The sequence below is a fragment of the Melozone crissalis genome, unplaced genomic scaffold, assembly GCF_028551555.1.
Source record: "Melozone crissalis strain CALT ecotype California unplaced genomic scaffold, PUWL_Pcris_2 ptg000014l_1, whole genome shotgun sequence".
Taxonomy (NCBI): Eukaryota; Metazoa; Chordata; class Aves; order Passeriformes; family Passerellidae; genus Melozone; species Melozone crissalis.
Window position 1 is genome coordinate 6,131,388 of NW_026535792.1, and position 17,346 is coordinate 6,148,733.

Sequence of the window (17,346 nt, forward strand, 5' to 3'; positions counted from 1 at the left end):
TTTGCAGGGTGAGCTGACAGGACAAGGGGTATTGGAAGAAAGGAATTGTTATTATCCCATTTTACGGGTGAAGAGTGAAAGTGTGGGGAAACAAGGCTCAGTGGAAGTGTCTGAAGGACTGAGAGGTGACTCCTGTGCTCCAGCCACAGCCCAAAAAGATCTAAACCTCAGAAATTCAGTGAGCAGCTGGGATATGCAGCAGTGTCCTCCCCACCTCCCACAAAATGAACAGGATTAGAGATGCTCAGAGATAACAGGGGTCACGAGGGAGCCCAACCCTCACATCTCCAAACCCCATGGGTGAGATCTGCGCAAGCCAAAATGAGCAAACAGCAGTGAAGTGTTTGTGAGGATTTATATAAATGGTGCTCGAGTGTTTTCCTTGGGGATATTCCTGCCCTTTGCCACAAATCTTCATACAAATGATACTTTTGTGTGCAAGACCAATTGTACAAAGGAAAATGCTTAGAAATATGCATTTGAGTTTCACTACAAAGAAATCTTTGTGGTGTATAAAAGTTTCAGTCCCTCAGAGAGTGAATTGTAGAAATACAATCTAGGTAATACATTTTGCAAACCAGAAAATAGCAACAAAAGGCTGGCAAACAGCCAGGTGCCATAGAAATGAACTCGAGGACTGAGATACATCACAGGCTGTGTTTGAATAAGCAACATTGTCATAAAAAACAAGCCTGTTCTTTCATGAATAATACAGGACCAAGGGACAGGTCTGAATTTGTCATGTAAATTATTTACTGCAACTATGAAATGGCCACCTGTCTGGACTTGTTGCAGCATTTGAAACACAGCCCATTAAATAAAAAATGGAAAAAGTTGATTAAGCTGAAGAGGAACTTCTTTGGTCCTTCAGAGTGGGATGGAGACCTGTCTGACAAAGCCAGTCTGATGAGACAGCAGCTCTTAAAAACACAGCTCCTTCACACCCAGCATTAGCAGTTGTTAAAGATGGAATAAAATCTGCACTGTAAGAAGTCTAAAAGACATTTTTCTGGGTTCTGGCTACACCCTTCCACACCTGCCCCACACCTGAGGCAGCTCCTCCATGGTGACAAGCAGCTCTGTGCATCCTCAGCTCAGCTGCTCAGGATTCCAGTGTGATCTTTTGTTTCTAGGTTTCATTATTTTTTTTCTTTCTTTTTTATTTTTTTTTAACCTGTTGCTCTATAAAGTGCATCCAAAAACATCCCAGCAGATCAATAATGAACAAGAGTTACTTCAGCAAGGCACTCGGCATTCTTGTTTAAATAACCTCTTTCACTCCTCAATTGCCTTGTTTTTCTCAGGGTTGTCATAGAGAGGAAGATATTGATGAGATGGTGGTGTGTGAGGCAGCGTGGATGAGAGCAAAGTCATTTACTCTGCTCTCTAAAGCATTTATTTTTGACCTATTTATGTAGTGTGTGTAGCTACAAGTGTCCCTCTGCTCCTTCATGTCAGTTTGGTCATTGGGAAGAGCACAGACATGGTTAACGCTGCGCTGCCTGGGACTAGAGGAGTGTCTGTCATGTTTAATACATCCTGAGAAAGCAGACACCTTGGAGCAGGCAAGTCAATAGGTTGTTTAGTTATACAGAGCTTCCAGAAGGCAAAAAAACCTCATTTTCACCTCTCTAAAGAAGGAACGGTCTCGGGTGTCTGTGCATTAGATCTTGAGAATGTCCCATCAAAACACAGGCTCCTGCAAAGGTTGTTGCCTTTTAAGAGAAATGTCTTACTGAAATCAGCAAGGTCTCTGCTCTCTCCTATGAGAAAGGAGATGAATGAAAGCAGGCAGTAGGTTCTAAGACTGCTTTCCCCAGAAATAACCCAAAACTTTTCTTCCTGGTGCATTGCACTTGTTTGCACTTAACTAGAAAGCTGGAGAAGAGCTAAAAGGTGCAGGATGGCAGGCCAGGCTGTCTCTGAGTTTTAACCATCAAAAGGCTCCTTCAGCAGCAGTAGCATTATGAAAAGTCCAAGACAGACTGTATGATGTGGATAAAGAGCTACTTACAAACTTCTGGAAGTTCTTTGTTGAAGACTTTCCTCTGGGTATTTTTTTCCTACACTTGCTGAAACACACAGTTCTATTTCCAGCCCCCACATCACACTTGTCCTCTTCAGGTCTCACAATTCCTCTGCTCACACTGGCAGGCAGCACTGCCAGCAGAGGAGTTTTGACTGCAGCAGTATATTAACCAAACATCCTAATTAACTGATTCACCCTTTTACTGCCTCACATCTCTGCCATCACTGGGCCTGCTGTGCTCTAACAATGCTTTAAAAAGTCTAACTTGGTTTTTGTCCCCTGGCTTTTAAACACCCTGGCATTCCCATCTGCAGCTTTGTATAGAGATACACATGCAAAAACAAACAAACAAAACAAACAAACAAACAACATGCTTTTTGCAGACTCCTTCACCTTCTCCTGCACGCAGCCCCCAAATGTGGCTGCCCTGCATGTTTCTAAAGCTTTAACCCAAGCTGTGACCACATAAACACAGCTGCAGAGGCACCAGGTAGCAAACACCAGCAATGGGAGCAAGAGAGCAGGGAAAGGAGAGAACCAGCTCAAATAATACTTTCTGAAAGGTGATCCTAAATGTTATTAACCTGATTCTCCTCTGCCATCAAAATTACACCAAGGGATCTCCGGTTCAATGAGATTCAGACCATGAAAGACCAACAAAATCCTTTCTGTTAACAAGCCCATAAACTAATGGCACTTGAGAAACTCAGCACACCAGGCTTTATGACCCGCAGTGAAACAGATTAGGAGTGATACAAAGGCAAAGAGAGCCCCCTAAAACCTTATCTTTAGCTACAAAGAGTGTTCTTGTGCTGAGCAGGTTTTGGTTTGCAGCTCAGCACCCTCTTCTGCACCTCCAGAGGCATTTATGGTCCAGCAGCATGTTTCCACAATATTGGAAAAAATAAAATAAAATAAAATAAAATAAAATAAAATAAAATAAAATAAAATAAAATAAAATAAGTCAAACAGCTCTGTGTCATTTCAGCAAAGGCTGGGTTATGTTCTGGCTTCATGCAGATGTCTCTCAAGCTGCTCTGCTCCTTTCCAGACACATTTGGAAGTTGTGTGGGTGTTAGCACTGGATGAGTGCTGATTTCAGTGGGGAATTTGTACATGTCCTGAATGGAGAAGATGCTCTGTACACACCCAAGGCTTGCAGGAAAAGGTCTCCAGGATTTCAGGTGAAAGCATTCCTAATTAATCCAAGAGGAAGGGTAGCTCCAGCGTGCTCTAAGGGTTGCCACAAAAACATCATCATATCAGTCATTCATATTATTGCCTCAGCAGTCCCTTTCCTCCTGCACATGAAGGGAGGGTTGGAGAGGCAATTTTAAATCCAGAAACCATCTGTAAGACAGAAAATCAGGAGGATTTTCCCATCCATCCATCCCAAGCATTTCTTAGACTTAGATTTCTGCTTGCTGAATTTCTGCACTCATCTGCTGGCAACAGCCCCTGTTCACTTTGCTCTGCAGCCTTTGGGGCACATTCACTCCTCACTGCCATCCTGAGCCCACCTGAGAATAAGATAAAAATCTCCATCCCCTTTGCTCCCCTGCCTCTCAGCAGAAATTTTCCTAACCTGCTGTATAATGAGACCATTTTCATTTTTTCTGGCCATCTCCTAAAGGTGAGGTGAAAATGGGCCCTCTGCTGAGCATCAGCTTCCCAGGCTCAAGACCTTTAATGAAAACCTCAAATTCCTTTATTTAAGGCCAGTGAGGTGACTAATGGACTGAACAGCCTGAGAGGTGGGGGAAAGGCTCTGCAGAAGAGCAGAGGAGTTTCCCACTGGGAGCTCTGCATTCCAAAAAAATACAGGCTGGGGTTCTGCAGGCTCATCCCCTGAATGTGGAGCTCCCAGTGTAAGGATGAGCCCTGCCCAAGCACCTTCTCCTGCCAGGGAGGGAAGATGCAAATTTGCAAAAGAGCAGACACAAAGCCAATTTTAAAACCAACGATGGCCTCAAGCTAACAGGAAAAAAAAAAAACCACGCACCATTAGCTTTGGTTTTTAAATAGTTATTCTCTCAAAGGCTGGATCAATGGAAAAAGGGAGCTGAGCAATGGATAAAACTTTAATTGCTTAGAAGGAGGATTCATCCTCATTCTGCCTGGGCAGAGCATGGTGGCTGTGTGCTCCTGCATTCCCTCACAGCAGCTGTGCCTGCTCCCATGTCCCAAGCGACCACCAGGCACCCAAAGTATTTTTCTGGTGGAGACTGGATTGGAAAAAGGCATCTGTGAAAAGTTCCAGAAGGTTTATGTGCACTTGTGTCTCAGAATAGAACAAAACATTGAATTTCAGACTTTCCACAGAAGTATAATGTTAAGCAGAAAATATTGCCTGAAGGCAATCAAAACATTTCATTTTGATAAAAGCCCAAATACTCCAATTTATTTTATATGCTGGAAAAAAATTCAAGATACAGTTTCCCAAAGAAAACTCTAAATGCTCCAATTTCAACAAGATACTGCGAGCTCATCAGCTTTTGTTTGAATGAAATAGCACTGAAATGGAGATATTCCCACAAAAAGTCATAATTTGGAGGAAATTACATTTTTTTTCCCCCTCACAGGGAATATTCTGACTGGCTGTATGTAGCAGTTGGATTTTGCATTTTGCCTGCAGAGCCAAAGGCATTTGTGTGGAAGGACATTTGTCACAGGAGTGACAGGGAAACAGAAATGAGATAAACACCCAACTTTGCCCTGCCATGAACATGGGATCTGTCCCTCTTCTCTGCCTGGCTGAGAAAGGCTCTTCAAAGAGGATTTGTGGTTGAGTCACAATTCTAATGTTGTGTTCTATTCTTCCAACATTCCCCATTTCAGAGCACCAGAGTGTTCTCTGCAGTCACACACAGCCTGGGCACAAAACACAAAACGAAACCAGGTTCTCCCAAACCCTCCAGAGCACTCAGCCAGCTCAGGAGCACACAGATCATCTAAAGGATGCTTCAGGAGCTGAGCAAAGCTGGTGCAGGGCTAAGACCTCCTGCCTGGAACACCACAACCTTCTCCACTTGGAGCTCCCCAGGGTTCATCACCAGGCACTGGGAAAAATCAGAGGGTTTTGGGAAAGCTGCAAAAGGCAGCCTTCAGAGACTGTAGAACTGTGATTAGAGCTAAGCAGCAGCCATGAGATAGGTCAGCAGAAAAATTATTGAAAAAGTAGAAAAGTAAGAACAAATAGAACAATGGTCTGTGTATTAATGCTTGTCTAGAATAACTCCCTAAGCTAAAGAAATGTTTATCTAACAAGATATTAGGAAGTTTGAAGCTTAATAATGGAGCTCTGTGTGTTGTGTTTTAAGGCTTACAAGCAGGTATTGTATTCAAAATAATCAAGCATTGTATTAACCAAAGGTAGGTGTGCTTATAGTGGTTGGATGGAACTACTGTCAATGTGCTTTTCCTTTGTGTGATTGGTCAAAAAACTTATAAAGTGAATTGTAACATTAAGTTCTTTGTCTGAGATGTGAACTGCTGGCATCTTCCCATTGTCATAACCAAGTAATGAGAATGATGCTGAAAAATAAACCAGCTCAAGGCACGTTCTACAGCAGCCCCGTCCCATTTGTGATTTGTACAGAGCCCCCAGCCAGCGATAGGCACTGCCTTAGACCCAGCTCAGGCTGCCTTAGGAAGAGTTCCAGCATCCCTAGGCTGGGCATCACAACATCAAAACTCACCCAAGGAAGAGAAGGATCAGCGAAGGCTGAAAGGGGCAGTAAACTGATTCTGTTGATGTGACCCAGCTGTGAGTCCTTTCTAATTAAAGCAGGGCTCACAGCACAGCCACACATGGGCCCTGCTGCTAATTGAGGGAGGGCTGAGCACTGAGTGACACGTTAACCTCCCAGTCTCAAAACATTAACTTTACCAGGTGTAATCTCTTCTAGGTGACATAAAGGTTAATAGTCTGTACCCACAACAGAATTCAGCTCGGTAAATACCCAATTAACCAGATTCTGTTGGAGGCAGCAGCAAAAAGGAAAGGTCTAGGCTGACTAAAGGCAGGCTCTGGAATGCTGGGTGTGATGTGTGCCGCTGTGTCCACCCACTGTTGGGGACAGAGGACCTGCCAGGAATGGCCAGAGGACCAAGCAGGAATGCTGTCTTCAAAATGAGCTTGCACAAACCTCAACACTACCAGGAAAAGCAATGAAGTGAAATAAATAAAAAGATTCTTCGCTGTCAACATTTAACAAAACATTTTTTTCCCCAGACTTCCTCCCTCATTCCTCCTGAACTATTCTCCAAAGCCCCTGTTGTTGGAAAGTGAATTCAAAGCAACTGTGGTTGGATTCAACTCCTGTGCAACAAAATTGGTTTTTCCTTTGTTTGTTTTCTGAATTATAATCTTTGTTTTGCTCGCTGCCTTTCAGAAGAGGGAACTGGAACAGGGGAAGATAAAAAATGGAACAAACAAGGAATAAGTGAATATTCAACTCAGTTGGAATGCAATTGCCTCATTTAGCATAATTTTGTTGAAGCTTCAGGAGAAAACTTTGATACACCAGATTTGAAGCATTTGAAAACAAAGGGTCAATGAAGTGATTGCTTTTGTTCTGACCAGTACAGCAGCTGGAACAGGAGGAAGTGTGTGTCACTGAATCCTCAGGAATTGTCACCCTCTGGGCCTGATCCCACTGATGGAGATGGAGAAGCTTCTGCAGCTGCAGGGGCTCAGGGTGCATGGCAGGGCTCAGCCACTTCACTCAGCTGTTGCTATTTCAGCTAAAAGCTCTTTTTTTTTCCCTTTCCACAGCTGAACTGACACAAAGAGTGTGAGACATATTCATCATCACCGACACATCCAGCATTTTCCTGCTCAAATAATGTTTCCTCTGAGCTCTTCCTCGTTTTAGTGTCTCCCAGGTGTTCAAGTTCCTCTGTTAGGCAGGAATTTAGGATGCCCTTGTTCTCTCTTTCCTTTTCCCATTCATTAAACTTCATTTTGCCCTTTCTCAAAACCTGCCTCACCTTCTCTGCCACAATCACTGCTTCACTGACCTCCCCTCTGAAGGCACAGCACATTCACTCCCACTGTCATTTCTAGCAAACCTCCAACCTGAACTCTCAACCCTGCTTTTACTGAGGCTGAGAACCTTCTGGAACAGTCAGAGCACCAGCCCAGCCAGCCAACCTGGGAGAACCAAAGAGATGATCCAGTGAGACAGGACAAGAATGAAAATAGTGCTTTTAATATCATTTACAGCAAACTTACAGTATGTATTTCACATCACATATTTCTAAACTGCTCATCTGGAAAATATAAGCTGCAAAAATACAGAACACAGTACTCAAAATATATCGAGCACGTGGCTTCTCTTTTTTCTTTTCTTTTTTTTTTTTTTTTTTAAGTCAATTGTACAGTGAAACATTTCCTTTTCCAAACCAGGTTTTGGTTTATTTTGGAAGTCTGAAAAATTACCAGCAGTCAAATTACCAGCAAAGTTCAAAGACCTTTCTGAGGACCACTTTCCCTTGGGCAGGGGAGGAAAACAGGAAGGAAAACAGAAACCCTCAGCCCGCTAAGGGGCAGTGGCATGTGGGCTCATCCAGGTGCTACAGGCTATTTGCGGAGATGTTCTGTGCAGGAAAAGACCTTCTCCAGAACCCACAAATGCTGCTCTGCCCAGGTGACTGCGGAGGACAGCAATGGTTGGAGGGACAAACACCATGGACCGGTCTGGTACAGAGGCAGGTAAACACTCCTCCATGCTGTGCACCCTGCACAGAGCTCCTCTGCAGGTGAGTTTCAAGCACAGGTGTGACAAACTGCATGGGGTGGTGTTGTTCTCCAACGAGACAATCAGTGTGGAAGCACTCTCCATGCACTGATGGGAGATTGCACCCACACACCAGCTGCAAACACTTGTCAGAGAAGCCCTGAGCTTCTGAAGCCCAGAGGAACTCCCACCAACAACCCAGTCAAGAGATGCATCATGATTTGGAAGGCACATGGCAGCCCTGCCTCGTGAAAATGTATTATTTTCTTTATTTACACTATGGAGAAAGAGAATGATGGATAAGGGAGTGAGTTAAGGAACAAAGTAGGTTCCTAATATTCTTACTAGCCAAAACCCCAGGCTCCTCAATCTCTGTCAGAGACACAGAGGAGCCAGCTGGTCAAGAACTTCTTTCCCAAAATGCTATGAATTTTAAGCTCTTGAGTTTTCTCATGTGTAGCTGCCACTGAGGGCTGTCAGGGGTGGGGAATAACCAGGTTACACAGGCAGGGCATGGGCTGCTGGTCAACCTGTGCAGCAGGAAAACAAAGAAAGAGAGAACAGCCACTGAAACCTGGCTGTTTCTCCACCATGAACGAGGCATGGCCAAGGACTGGCTGGGCATCTCTTCTGCCCATGAACCACATCCAGAGCTGCTCTCCTCCTGCCTGTGTAAACTGATTTCAGATGGTGCTCGTGTCTCACCTGCACGGGGCAAAAGGAATTTCACAACAGCCCTGCTGCAACCATGCCCCATCTAATGCCATTTATGCATTGTTAGTTCCCACAACTCCAAATGCCCCCGTGCCTGGAATGTGATATAAGTACACACAGCAGGGAAAAAAAAAAACATTTCTGCAGACTGCATTTGACTTGTATCAAAATCCCAACGAACACCACATTTATTGTACTTTATTTACATGGTAGTCACGTGTAATATAATACAATACAGCGTTCCATTTGCAGTGGTAGGCACTATGGGTTTTAAAATGTCACAGCTCTTCCTCTGCTCCATCCCACCCCCTCCTCCCCATGGATGTGAGCTCCCTGTTGTGCGCTGCTCCAGCTTCCCCCTGAACCTGCTCTGGGATGGCTCTTCCCCAAAACCAGGTGAGGGAAGCTGCTTTCATGGGCCAACGTGGAGACTCCAAAGCTTTGGTGGTCACAGAGCACTGGCAGACCTCAGGGGCAGTCATGTGCAGCCTCCTCACCATGCTTTGCACCAGAACACCAAGTGAAGGCAACGTGGGGCTGCAGCTGAGCTACAGAGCCCTAGCACAGGGAATAGGCCACCCATGGTGATCACAGAGCACCATTTGGTCCTGCTGTAGTAAGACTTTAGGAGAACAGCTGTGAGTCTCCACGAGGGATCATCATCCTCCTCCTCCTCCTCTGGTCAAGCAGGAAGTGTCACAGGTGAAGAGCAGGGGTCGTTTCTTCCTTTCAAGTTCACAGTTAGAGTTGTGAGGCACCAAAAGCACAGCACTGTTTGCTCTGAGGGGTAAATGCACTGCTGTTTGTGCGATGCCATACTGCAAGAGAAAACAGGTTTGGGGGCTCAGGTATCCGTGGCAGAGAACGATGCCTTTTGCTGTCCCACCCATGGGCAATTCACTTGGGAAGAACTAAGATATGTTAGGTCATATGCAACTCTCTTGATGCCCCAGAGGTTTCTGCTTCTGATCCAGGAGCTGTGCAAACATTGCAAATAAAATTTACACCACCTGCTTCACCTCAATACCGATTCGCTGTTGCCTGGGTTCATACCCTTCTGGTGTTTGCTCTCAGCAATTACTCAAATGAGTGCTTTAACCAGTAGAGATACTGAGAATTTCAAGCATCTGTGAGAGAATATTCCTGGGAAGGAGACTGTGAGTTGGAAGCTTTGGCTGTCCTGGAGCACGGTGTGTCCAGCAGTGCTCAGCCCACTGATACTGAGCAAGGATGCTCTTACTCAATTCCTAATCACAGACTTTTGAGCTAAATATTCTTACTGATGAGAAAATTCCAGCTTAGGGAACTCAGGGAGCAGAAATAACCCCTGTGAGTTTTAAGTCCATCCAGAACAAATCCCTGTGTATGGATTACAAGAAAGCTATTCCAACTTTTCCAGACCACAGATGATATGCAGAAATGACCTTCAAAATACACTGGAGGTCTTTTCTTGGTTTTCTCAGCAATTTACAAGGAAGAAATAAAGGGGAATATCCATGTATGAAGTTGCTATAAATTATTTGCCAAGTTGCAGCTGACAAGTTTCTTATTGCTTCTTGCCATATGCAGACACCAACTTTGTGCAGAACAAGTCCAGCGCCACAAACTGTTCAGGGTAGGACAAAGCTTTTCCTTCTTAGGGTTGGACACCCTGCTCTGCCACACTTAAATCTGAATAAATGGGGGAAAGATCACAAACTTATCCCATCCCAAAGACCCCATCCCTGGGGTCACTCCTTTCATCAAATAAAGAGAGATTGAAGCAAAGCTTTGACAAGCAAAACAACATAAACACTACAAACATCCTCAAGTCCTACTCTAAATGGATTGCTCTGTCCACAAGGCTTCTCCTGAATTCCCTGTTTCCTTTTGGGACTGAGAGATGCTCAGAGCCAAGCAGCCAAGGCAAGCCTGAAGCTGAAGGAAAAGCAGCCCATGTTCACAATCTGCCCCAGGAAACATCAGTATTGCTGCTGGGCAAGCACAGCCTCCCTCTGCTCCCCTGGATTCAGGGAACAGACAATGGCCAAAGATTTCACTTGGCATCACTAGTTAATAAAGAAGTACCTCATGTCTAAGAACTGCTGAAAGGCCATTTTTCAGCAAAGCAATTGTATTAAGACTCAGATTGGCTAGAAATGTCAATGGAATGATAGAGAACATCATTTGCAGCCTGGAGGTTGTAGATTTAGGGGATATAAGCAGAACAAACTGTAACATTTTGAACATATGTAAAACTGAGCGAGACCTGCTGGCATGCCAGGCAAATGCAAATGCCTCTCAGTAATATTTGCATGCCAGGATACCTCTCTGGATACCTTGTACTGACTTGGTAGAGCCAAGCTGTGCTTTGCCACTGGGAGAAGGAAGAACTGTGGCTGGAGAAAGGGAGCTGATGTTCAGTTTGGAAGAAAACACCCACAAACCATGGGTCTGGTGGAGGTAGGGCTGCCCAGGAGCACAGAAGGGTGGATAATCCTTTCAGAGACACTGAGTGGCTCAGTTACTTTCCTCCTTTCCTCCTTGAATCAGTCTCAACCATCAGATAAGCATGGCTGAACCTGGCTCACACCAAAGGTTCCCATCTTAAACTGCTGCCTATATTCCCACCAATTCTAAGTTGGCTGCCAACAAAACAGGTGAGGCAGAGCAGCAGGGCGGGATGCTGGGAGAGGTGAACCCAGATTGAGTAGGAAAAGCCAGAAGCCCTGTTGCAAACCAGAGCAGGTCAGTATTATTGCTTGTAATCAGGGGTGCTCTGCCCTGTGCACAGGAGGCTTGTGAGCTGTGCACATATTAATCAGATCTGGAGAGAGAACAACAACAAAGCTGCTGCTGTCTGCAAACACAGTTCACATGAAATTAGGGGGATAGATGAGCACAGCTGCATTTAAAGGCAGAGCAGGAGTAAGTCTGGGAACCCTTGTGAATAAAGAAACAAAGCTGTTATCACATCAGTCCAGTGAAGCATTTGCATGTGTCTTTTATACTGACAATTCCCCACATCACCTGCCAAGAATAAAGCAAGCATCACACCAAGAATGCCAAAGTCTAAAGAAAACACCAAGCCAAGCACACCCAGCTGTGACAAACTCTCATATGGCAGCAACAGCTGTGGCTGGCCTGGGGGCTAAAGCTTCACAGTGCTGGTAGCCTTCAGCTTGTTGTGGGTTGGCTGTGGAGTCAAACTGCTGCTTGTGAGATGGAGTTTCTGTGTCCCAAAACCCCATTTACTGAGAAAAAATGTCAGTCTGTCTGAGACACAAAGGTGAGCCTTAAGCACATTGCCTCCACTGCAATGTGATGAACATAAAACTTTGATGGGGATAGGAGGGGGTTCAAATCACATTCATTCCCTTAATTTGAATTTTTTTTTTTTTTTTTTTTTTTTTTTTTTTTTTTTTTTTTTTTTTTTCCCAAGGCAAAAGAAGTAAATGTATCTCAGCCATTTGGAAATACTCCAATCACTTTCCAAATGTCTGCAGACCATCAGTTCAATTTGGAAGCATTTTGAAGTGTAGCTAAGTCAGATAATGGAAGCTAATTCCTCTCTGCATCCTTCCCTTCTCACCTTCTGAGCAAGGTGAGAGCCAACCACGATGAAGAGCAGCAGCACTGAGGAGTTTAGTGCATCTCAGAGGGGAATGGCAGAGGGAGGTCCCCATTATTGAGCTGAACTGCCAAGAATGGAAGGTTTGTGATATTCAAGTGGTAATTCAAGTGATGGACTTTTCAGTCCCACTCTACATCCAAGATGTGCTGGGTAATTCAGAAAAATGGATGATTTCTATAGGTATTAAAAGAAGGTTCTGGAAATGCATCACCTTGTTAACAAGGATGCAAAGAAAACTATTCCAGTGTCATCTGCACCAATTTTAGATTGGGGTCCCCTTTTGATTCCACTGGGGCCATTCCAGAGCAGGATCTGAGCAAGGGAAAGGAAACCCCAGCCTGCAGTCATGCAAGGCAACTGGTCAATCCCAGAGAGACTGCAGAACCTCAAGTAGTTTGTTTTTCCAAACATCCCATTCCTTAGCAGACAGCCACGTGGGGAACACAGTGCTTGGAAACGCCAAAAGATGATTTCTGCTGAGACTGAGGCCTCAACAAACCCCTGAATTTCAATGCCCTTGAATATGAAGAAACAATTTCCACCACTGGATCTGGACCACACAGCTCAGAGCATGCCCCTGTTCCTGTTAATCGGTGATTTTCTAACTCCATCCTTGTTTTTTGAGTTTCCTGCATGGTTAAGGCAGTTGCAGGATGGAGGTGAAGTGCTGACAGCTGAAAGGCCCATAACACAGTTTGGGAAGAGGGAGGATGTCTGACACTCTTCCTTTGTTATTCTGTAACAAAAATTGGGTTGCAGGCAAAAATGGCTTGTGGTTCTGAAATCAGAAAAAAACCCCAAAATGCCTGCTGGTGTGGATGAAGGGTTTGGTCTGTGTATTTTCTTTCAACTAAAGATCTGTTCTTAAATCTGTACCAAAGCACTGACAGCAAAGCCCTTCACAATACAGGCATCAGACCTAACCCTGGGGAAAAAAAAAAAGAAAAGAGTGGGATGGGGGAAAAGATTTTCAAGAGTTCCATTATCAAAAGAAATAAAAAAACAATCATGCAGGAATTTCAAGTTACAGCTTAAAAATAACATAAGTAACCCCATTCAACTGCATCTCCCACACATACTAAGAGAAGAGATCAAATGAAAAAAGTAAAGAAAAACAAAAATGAAAATGTTATGTGCCCTGGAATCCTGTTTCTATAACTCCGGTCAAGGGAGACTTTTGACTGCAGCAACAAACTGCAGCTCGTGAACACTGGGAGTTTGTTTTACATCATATCAATCAGCATGCTATTCTCCTTCACCTTGGACTTTCAGAGGGGAAAATCATGAAATTGTGAAAGGGGTTATGAAATTTCAAGCAATCAGGCTTTTAGAAAGGTTCTATTGTGTGACATTTGTGTTGGAGTCTGAAAGTGTGTGTATAGTATAAAATTATGAGCTAACATTTGGAAAGACAGCAGTCTAAGTAATAAATCTGCAGAATGGAGAGAACTGTACAGAATGATTTCAAAGGCTCATTCTTGACAATTATATATATTTTATGAGACAGTTATGCACCCTGTGACTTTTTTGAATTCATTGTTTTATGGATGCAGTTTCTCTATTTTAGCAGATCAGATATACTAAACCAACATAATGGTCGAAAAAGCATCATTTACCACCCAACATAACAACGACACTGCATAGCTTAATATTTTTTTTCCTTAAACTCCTTCATCAATTGAGTGATTCTTAATATGGCTGAAACCCAAGAATTACATATCTGCAATTACAATATCTGTTGAGTATTTGGCACAATGGAGTTTATTGGATACATCCTTTTCTCCTGCCCTTATTGTTGCTGAACACGTAATTCTGTGCATAAACTGCAAGCACACGTATAAATTCAATCAAGTGGAAGCAGTTTGATACTCTACACCCATGTTGCAAAGCCTGGATAAGAGAAAAGTGTGCTAAAAATGTGCTGAACATGAGTGACAAGTTATCAACCCTCTGTAATTGTGCCAGCTCTGGGGTGCCCACTGCAGAAATGCACAAGGACTTGGGGAAGATCAGCCCTTCTGCCACCTGCATGGAAGTGACATCCAGCATTTGACTCAACATGCCAGCTTACTCCTCTAAACATCCTCAAGTTCACAACAGCTTCAAAATTCACACAAAAAAAGGAACTCTTAATTACGATGCTAACCCTTAAAGCCCTTCTGACATTTAGTCCATCAGACACAATTCTGGTACCTGGGAAAAAACCTCATCAAATGCCACCAATTTGCATTGCTTCCCAGCAGGAATGTTTTGGAAAACAAAAATGTGCATACAAAATAAGCCTGACCCCCACGTTTCTTGTAATCAGATGAAAGTTTCCCCACGGTTTTTGCATGTTTAGGTAAGACTGCACTGCAGGAGCCAAGCCAAATCTGCTCCTGCATGGATGCTTTGTGGGGAGCTGAATGGAAGCTGGAGCGGCTCAGTGCTGGCCAGCCTCTGCTCCCATAACCCAGCATTCCAGAGAGACTATTGTTTGTACTATTCCCATGTACAAACAAAATGTGGCATCCAGGAGAGATTATTCCATCTTCCTCACATGGCTCCCACTGAGAGTCAGTGGAATTTCTCAGGTGAAAAATAAAACACCAGTTGTGAGGGCTGAAGGATTAAGGTCAGTATTCCTCTCATCTTGTACACACACACACGCACGCACGCACGCACACACACACGCACATATTTTAAAGAAAACATCCACCACACAATTTCTAGATTGCAAATTATATATATATATCTTTAAAAACTGGAGAGAACATCAACAGCCTCTCCACATATATATGTATTCACTGAGTCACATAGAATATGAAAAAACTATATTATGTAAATCATCATATTATCTATAATTCTCCAACAGACAATTGTTTTTTTATAGAGACACAGTGCATTCATTCTCTTCTTTAAAAACATATTATGTGTCTTCATTGGCTTGGTAGCATATTAGAATGAAGGCGTATGGATAAAAAATGCAGAGGATTAAACAAACCCCTTGAGTCACATTACGTTTGGGTGAATTAAACAGGATCCTTCCCCAAACTAGCATAAATAAATCCTCCTCATGGAAAAGTGTCGGCGATTTAAGGGTTAACACATACTCGAAAATAATTCCAAAAAAACCCATCTTATTAGAGGACTACACAGATAAGTATTTGGAACTCATCCCCCTTTGAAAATGACAGCACGTTTGGCAAGTGTGAGCAAACGTCTTGAACTCTACTGGGTTTGAGATCTGAGCCTGGTTATTCACAGACAGCCACAGGAGCTGCAATCTGTGAATAAGCCAGGCCTGGAAGGACTTGGATACCCCTGACAGCATCGCTGGCCACTGGGAAGGTTTCCAGCAGCTTTCAAGGAATTCATCCTGGGCTCGTGGCTGGTGACAGAGTGTGACTGGTGGAAGGGCTCCAGCACCGCTCCCTCTTTGCCATCGTGGATGCAGCAGGTTGGAGCAGCACCCAGCCTGGCCAGCCCTGCAGGGCTCCACACACCCCATCCCAACTGGGAAAGGACCTATTGCTGTTATCACCTTGCTGTTATCACCCTGCTGTTATCAGCTTGCTTTCTCTACACCCCGTGCCAAACTCTCCGTGGAACCTCTGCAGGTGCCCTCCTTGGAAGCTCGTGCTGTCACCAAAGGGGCTGGTGCCCAGCCACAAGGGCTCCCTGCTTTCTCCTGCACCCTGCAGGGTGTCACAAGTGATCCCATCAAAAGACTCTGTTCTCAAGAATCCTGGCTGGGTCTGGCTTTGAGAAAAAGACAAAAGTTTCCTGTGTTGCCGTTGCTGTTTTGCAGTTGTTTCTTCTTCCATTCGTGCTCTCTCCTTGTTTTTATTAAAAAGGACCCTTGTATTATTAATATAGTTCACTCCTCCACAGTCACTATAAAACAGACTCCATATTTTCACACCACTCATGATCTTCAAGGTTATAGATAAATTTTGTCCTATGTGGTTGATTTTGGGGCACCGAGTCCCGCCCCAGATTGTCTAGGGTGAGAGTAGAGGCAAAAAACTCACTAGTGCTGAGACCACCTTCGTGGTTCTTGATGTATCTTTTATAGTTTTTCCTCAAGCACTGCCAGGTGGTTGTGTACAGGATGAATGCAAAGGACTTGAGGGCGATGGCAATGCTGACATACAGGTATCTGTAGACCACGTTGTCATACAGTGCACAGGCTCCTTGCTCCCCACAGAACGTGCTCCAGAACAGACATGTGGAGTCAATCCCGGCCCCGAAGATCAGAGGAGGTGGGATAAAACCTGCCAAAATAAGAGAGACAAATCATGCTTCTGTAAAGAGAGAGGACGTGACTGCAGTGAGTGGAAAGAGGGTACTTTATCAAGGTTAACAGTCCCAGCTGCAGCCTGTGATTTTAATTTTTGAAGCTCTAAATCAACCTGAATGAAGTTTGTGGATGAGCCTTTAGCTTGGACTTAACATCTGTGGAAGAGACGTTATATCCTGCTGATATCAACATGCAGCAAGAATCTTATTCAAGTCTGAGCGGCTTTTATTAAGCTTCTTGTTTGCCTAATGAGACTAAGTGGAGGGATAAATGAAAGAGGAGGACAGCCTTGCAGCTCACCATCTCTAAACTGGCAATTCTGCACTTTAGAGTGTTGCCCTGAAGGATCTCATAGCATTCCAGTTCAGCACCTAAAATCAGCCTCAGCATTGAGATCCTGTTTGGGACTGTACCCTGATATCAAAATATAGCAAAAGGTTTTCTCTGGATCAAAGGAAAAGAAACAATAGCCCATAATAGATGTCAAAGATGCCATCAGAAAAGAAGGGAAAATTTCAGAGTGCCATTAAATGAAATATCACAGCAGGATTCTCCCACAGCCACTGCAGCTAACTACCGATGAGTGTTTCTCAATCATAGTTTGCAGAAGAGCTGCAATCTTCAAGCAAAGTAATCACTCCAATCTCATTTAACTAATAAAAGAAATGTTTTTCTTGTCTCCTTTCCCTCATCCTGCAGGGTAACTGCAGCAACCCCCCATTTCCCATTAGCCTGATGGTGATTAGGACATCCACGCTCCAGCTCTGCGCTCCCCAGCCAGCCTGTGCAGCACTGGGAAGAAAATGTGAACATTCTACATAATGCAACCATTTCTCTACCTTCTGCTGTATTTATGGGCAGAGGCTGGAAGCAGATAAACCCTGAAAAAAGCCCTGATGGATGAAGACACTGCTGTGGGTTAAGGCAGTGAACAAAGGAGAGCATTGCATCTACTGAAATCCAACAG

General features: G+C 44.0%; 1 protein-coding gene across 1 annotated transcript in view; it reads right to left on the reverse strand.

Moving 5' to 3' along the window:
• Positions 1 to 12,816: 12,816 nt before the first annotated feature.
• SLCO3A1 (solute carrier organic anion transporter family member 3A1) overlaps positions 12,817 to 17,346 on the reverse strand; it is a 136,081-nt gene continuing 131,551 nt past the window's right edge. Inside the window, exon 10 of the mRNA XM_054272618.1 lies at positions 12,817 to 16,353. Coding sequence (XP_054128593.1) covers positions 15,974 to 16,353 — 380 coding nt within the window. The 3' untranslated portion in view covers positions 12,817 to 15,973. The remainder of the gene's footprint in view (positions 16,354 to 17,346) is intronic.